Genomic DNA, 5950 nt, shown 5'->3' on the forward strand with positions numbered 1-5950 from the left:
CAGCGGGCAAAGCTTCTCACATACCATCTCATCTCACCCTCACAGTAGCCCATGGGGCATTTTCATCCCCACGTGCCACGCAGGGAAACCGAGGCTCAGAAGCACTTGCCTTGGCCATACAGCCCGAAAGGGACAGCAGCGGGGCTGAAACCCGGTCTGTTTCCTGAACCCCAGCCCGTGCCCTGGCCACCCCATCCTCAGGACAGCGCTCAGCCAGGCTGCTCGGACTCCCTGTGCTCAGGGATGAGGGCTCTTGGGTGCCCCAAGGTCTGGGACCCTGTGTCATCCACAAGCGCACGGCCCTTCGGTGCTCAAAGCCCTTCCCTGGTGTCTCCGAGAAGGAAGGGAGACTGGGAAGAAGGGAGACTCTGGGCCTAGCAGAGGGATGTGGTCAGATCAGCATTCAGCCTCATTACAGGCCCTGGCATGGGAGCTGTGGTGGCCTGGACCCGCCTGGCTCAGTGGCCAGAGCCCTGAAGTCCAGCATCCCCATCTACAAGCCCAGAGGGGAGGCCAAGGAGCCTGCTTGTTGAAAAGCAGTGTAGTCGAGCAAGAGGGTGGGAGGAAGGGAGCCCTGGAGTCAGAAAGCCTGGGCTCCGGTTCTGGCTCAGGGCCTTTGCATGCTGTGTGCCCTTCATCCGGGCCCTGCCCTCTCTGCGCCTCCATTTGCTCATCTGCAAAATGGGTGATAGAGGAGACGCTTAGGAGTGTCAGGGAAGCCCATGGCCCAAGGAACTATTCGGTGACCTCGGTCCCCTACCCCAGGGTCTCCCTGCCAACACCCAGGCCACCTAAGAGCAGGGGTCCAGCCTGAGCCAGGCAGATTCCAGCTCCCCCTGCTCAAAGGCCCCAAGACCAGCCCCCCCTCCCCCGCCCCCAATGTGATCCCCACACCTACCAGCAGGATATCAGCAACCACTGCCCAGTTGCAGGACAGAAGCAGCTCCCCAAGGGCCAGGAACACCTGTGGATAAAGGGCAGCGGGTGAGGCCCCTGGACCTCAGTCACCGACACCACCACCCCCCCACCCCCTCCGAGCAATGGCTCTTCCTGCTGCGGAGAGGGAGACTGAGGCTGCACAGAGGGAGGCCCATCAAGACTTACTGGGATGAGCTCAACCCCCGGTGTGGGGCGAGCAGGAGGCAGCCAATTGGTGATTCGCTCTCATCACTGATGTTTCTCTCTCTCTCTTCCTCTCCCTTCCTCCCTGAATGAATAAAAATATATTTTAAAAAAAAGACTTCTTGGGATGCTGAGTCTGGAACCATTTCCTATTCCGGCAGCCTCAAGGGTGGGTGGGCATTCCCACAGGGCAGGCTGGCAGCCATGACGGGGGTGGCGGGGCAGGCCCCGGCCTGGGAACAGCACTCTCTCACGGGCAGCCCCCCGGGTCCAGCACTTGAGGTCACCCCTGGGGCCCCAACAGGAGGCAGCCAGGACTCCAGGCCACCTTTAGAGGGAGGACAACAGGCTGGGAGAGGGCAAAGCCCTTGCCTCCTCTCTGCTCCCCTAAGGCCTGTGGACACTGATGAGGTGCCTAGTGTGTGTCCCCCACCCCCACCCCCACCCTCCTGGTAACAGGAGGCCTGTCTCTTCCAGCTCCCTAAACCCCCTCCTCGTGCCAAAGGATTAGGACAATCCTCATTCCACTCACTCAAGAAGAGCTTAATGAAGCAGCAAGAAGGAGAAAAAGAAGTCTTATTTCTCAGAGCTTCCAAGAGCTTATTGGGGTGGAACTCGCCATTCCTGGAATCACAGGGCTGTGCCCTGGGCAGCCCAGGCTCTGGCTTCCAAAGGTCTGTGAGCACCGAGGGCAGAGGAACCAAGGGCTCACTGCCTGCACACATACCTACTGTGTGCCAGGCAGGGTCAATCTGTCCCCCACCTAACCTCTCAGCCACCTCCTAAGGTAGATATCGTTATACCTATTTCACAGGTGAGGAGGCTCAAGTCCAAAGCCACACAGCAAACCCCTCTCTGGCAAGCCCCTCGGCCCTGTGGCTGGCCCTGTGCAAGGTGAGGAACAGGAAGCTGGGGAGCAGCGAGGGAGGCTCCACAGAGGCCTCAGCAGCCACATGCCCAGCGAAGCTGGCAGGAGAGAGGCAGCGGAAAGCCCAGGACGGGCACAGCCCCGGCTGGAGGTGGCCCTGAGCAAAGCCCTGGAGGGTGGGCAGGATCGGGCTGTGCTGAGAAGAGCCCACGGCCAGGAGGCAGAGGACCCGCTGGAGCAGAGGCAGAGAGGTGGGCATGCACGCGCCAGTGGGGCGGGCAGGAGGATGGCCCAGTGTGGGGAGAGGGCAGAACCCACCGAGGAGGGGGAGCAGCTGTGTGTTCTCTCATCTAACCAGGCCCTGGTCCTCTGCACCCAAACTCGGGAACCTGAGCCCAGGGCGGAGGGCTGGGCACCCACAGGGTGGGAGGCAGACCTGCTGGCAGGCAGGTCCCAGGCGAGGCCCCCGGCGGGCAGGCCGCAGACCCGCATTCCAGCCTGACAGGATTCGTCCCCCAGCCTCCTGAGGCCACATGAAAGCCTGGGCTGGGCTCACAGCCACCTCCCCTCACATTCCAGCCCCTCCACCTGGACCGCCACCTCCAGCCTGTGGCGGGCACCCGCCCTGGCACCGCGCACTCTGCCTCTCCCTGCCCCCTCACAGCCACAGGACATGCTGAAATACACCTTTTCCTTCCTGCAGCTGGGCAGGGTGGGTCCCGAGCCCAGAATAGAGCAGATCAGAGGGAGGCTGCAGCCACAATGGGCCATTCAGGCTGAACACAGCCACCGCCGAGGGTGCCAGGTTTCCTGACACACCTGGAAACCGGCCCCAAGCCACCAATCCTCTCCACACGGCGGCTGCAGGGGCCAAAGGCTGGGCGGAGACGCCGCCTCCCAATCCCACAATTACAGTCTCCTGGGACGGCGGCTCAAGGAGGGGCCCTGCAACAAAGGGGTGTGTCCTCCCCGTGGACGGGCCGGCCCCACCCTGCCAGGCTGGGCTACCCTGGGGAGGGCACCACCCTCTGGGCCTTGGCTTCCCCAGCCAGGCAGCAATTGGGTGGCCCAGATGCTCTGCCAGGCACCTCCAGCCCGTGCTTCTACAGCTGGGACCCTCGCCGGGCACTGCTCCTGTTCCACACAGGCTGCGTGCAGCTTGGGTCTGAGAGCTCAGGGGTGCCCGTCACCAGGTCAGACTCTGGTTCCTAAAACTGAGAAAGGGCTGTGGCTTGAAATGCAGTTGCCGTGAAGAATGTAGCCGACTGTCTGAAGCTACTCCTACGTGGTTGCCTCAGCCCCACAGGCCGGCACCTCCTGGTCACCCTCTCCCGATGGCCACAGGCTCCTCTCACTGACCAGGTCCCCAAACGTGCTGTCTCCTGCTGTGCCCCCACGTCACTGTCCTCACTGGATGAGCCAGCCAGGACATAGGCCCCAGACAGATGGCCACTAGTGAGCCCCAAAGCTGCTCTCTGGGAAAGCCTGTTGGACGCCATCACTCAGGCCACACACGGGGAGTGGGAGGGGGAGCTCCCCCATACACTGCTCACCCTCATAGCCCTCCAGTCACTGAGTCCTGTCCATTCTGTATCCTAAACGTCTCTCCAATCGCCCGTCCCTCCTGCCCACTGCTGCTGGCCCGGTCCAGGCCTCCCCTCTCCCTCCTCCTCACCAGTTTCCCAGGCCCCACACCCCCGCCCCAGCGCTGGAGGGGACTTCCAAAAGGGAAATTGGATTCTGCCCTTGTCCCCTCATCGCCTCATCGCGCTCCCCTGCACCCTGACTGAGTCCCCCTGGGTGACAGGGCCTGGGAACGCTGCCTGGAGCCTGAGAACCGTGTTGCCCCTCAGCCTCTGGCCTTTCCCATTTCAGACTCAAGAGCATTCCCCCTGATGACTATCCCTGGCCTTGATCACCCCAACCACGGAGGCGGGCACACACACACACACACACACATACACACACACTCACACACTCTGTGATGCAGGCACACAAGCACACACAGACACATGCGTGTGCAAGACCTCACACACGCGTGTACACAAGCTTCAGCACACATGCACAATCTCACGTGCGCACATGTACATGGACACTCATACCCTGGAACACACACAAAACTCATGCATCACAAGTACACGCATGTGCAGGTCACATGAATGACATTAAAACTCAGGTGGCCAAAGCACCAACCAAGTAGACGGTGGCTGTAAACACTGGTACATGCTCACTTGGTGAAAAACAGCCTAGCATGTGCGTGTGCATGCTTGTGGTCTCATAACATGGACAGCACACACAATCACATGTGCACACATACGTATGCATGTACACAAACATGCTCATGGCCTCACATTCATGCACATGGACACGCATACACTCACACCTTCACACACACCTTCACACACACACACACACACACACACACACACACACACACACCTCTCCTCGGGCACACCTGCACACACAGGGCGGCAGGGGAGGGAGCCAGAGGGAAGAGGAAGCCCCTGCCCAGAGAAGGCTCAGTCCCAATGGGGTGGTGGGCAGTGTCTTCACCTTGGTCCACCTAAGTCTTCCAATTGGGCAGTACCTGACCTCTGACTTGCAAAGAACGGATTCTAGGCCCCGCCAGGAAGGGTGGTGGCAGACATCCTCCATGGGCCCGTGGAGACAGGGACAGAGCTAAGACCCGATCCTCTCCTTTCATGGATCAGCTCCTCTCCCCGTGAGGCTGGCCCAGTCAGGACACAGGCCCCAGGTGCAGACTGGCTGCCAGCAAGCTGCCGTGCTGGCTGGCACACTTCGCCCCTGGGCCTGCCAATCTATAATTGCAGGGACTGGCTTCAGGGCACAAGGGCACCACCTGTTTCCCAGGGGCCAGCAGCAGCCCGCAGCCTGATAGGCAGGCAGGTGGGGAGTGAGACTGTGGGCTCTCCAGGGGGGCTCTGCTGACCATCCAAGAAGAGACACCTGCTAGATCTTGGCAGGGAAGTGGGGCCTTTGGAGGAAGGGCCAGTGGGTCTCTACCGTCCCTCTGAGGAAGCCCCTGGCAGGTCTGGTTACTCCAGCCCAAGATGCAAGAGAAAGGGGCTTATTCACGAAGCCCCTCCAGGGCTAAGTTGTAGGAATGGCCATGTCCAAGTTTGGGCACCTGCATGGCCCAGCTATCTGCCTCCACCTCCCCGGGCCAGAGAGAAAAATCCTTAGCTGACCCTCACTACGGCTGTGGTGGGCACTCGTCCTGGCACATCCCCACCAACCACTTCACAAGTCTCCCCCGTGGGCACCAGGCTGGTCAGGTACTGGGCCTCCACCCCTGCTTTTTGCTCAGGAGGCCTCACAGCTCAGAAGGACAGAATTCCCACCTGGATGAAAAGGCCACAGTCACCGCCAAGCTGGCTCTGCCCTGGGTGGGGGTGGGCACCTCTCTCCTTGGGCAAGTAGTGAACTCAAAGCTATGATCTGGTCTGGGCTAGAGGGAGCCTCAGAGGTCATCTGGGCAGCTCCTTTGTGAAGATGGAAGGCTGCAATTGCAACATAGACTTCCCTTTCCCCCCAAAGGAAAAAATAGTAACTCAGAAAAATGTTGTTTTTCACCAAAGAACAAAACTTAATGAGACAATCATTAAATATTGGCAGACAAGGGGGAAAACAAACACAATTCTGAACTAGAGTAGAGCGCAGAGCTCTTCCCAGCTCCCTCCCCAAACTGTTCTCCAAAATCCCCTTATGGGAGGGAAATAACGGAAGGATCCTAAGTCCTTGCTCTTGGCTGAGAACCAGGGGCAAAAGCTGCTGGGGGGAGGGGTGTGCGGGGTGTATTGGCAGACGGGGGAAAACAAACACAATTCTGAACTAGAGTAGAGCGCAGAGCTCTTCCCAGCTCCCTCCCCAAACTGTTCTCCAAAATCCCCTTATGGGAGGGAAATAACGGAAGGATCCTAAGTCCTTGCTCTTGGCGCT

General features: G+C 59.9%; 1 protein-coding gene across 1 annotated transcript in view; it reads right to left on the reverse strand.

The window, feature by feature from the left end:
* SPNS3 (spinster homolog 3 (Drosophila)) overlaps positions 1 to 5950 on the reverse strand; it is a 44390-nt gene that overhangs the window by 6638 nt on the left and 31802 nt on the right. The window contains exon 9 of the mRNA XM_006761498.2: positions 899 to 964. Coding sequence (XP_006761561.1) covers positions 899 to 964 — 66 coding nt within the window. The remainder of the gene's footprint in view (positions 1 to 898; positions 965 to 5950) is intronic.

This window comes from Myotis davidii, unplaced genomic scaffold (genome assembly GCF_000327345.1).
Source record: "Myotis davidii unplaced genomic scaffold, ASM32734v1 scaffold638, whole genome shotgun sequence".
In the NCBI taxonomy this organism is placed as follows: domain Eukaryota; kingdom Metazoa; phylum Chordata; class Mammalia; order Chiroptera; family Vespertilionidae; genus Myotis; species Myotis davidii.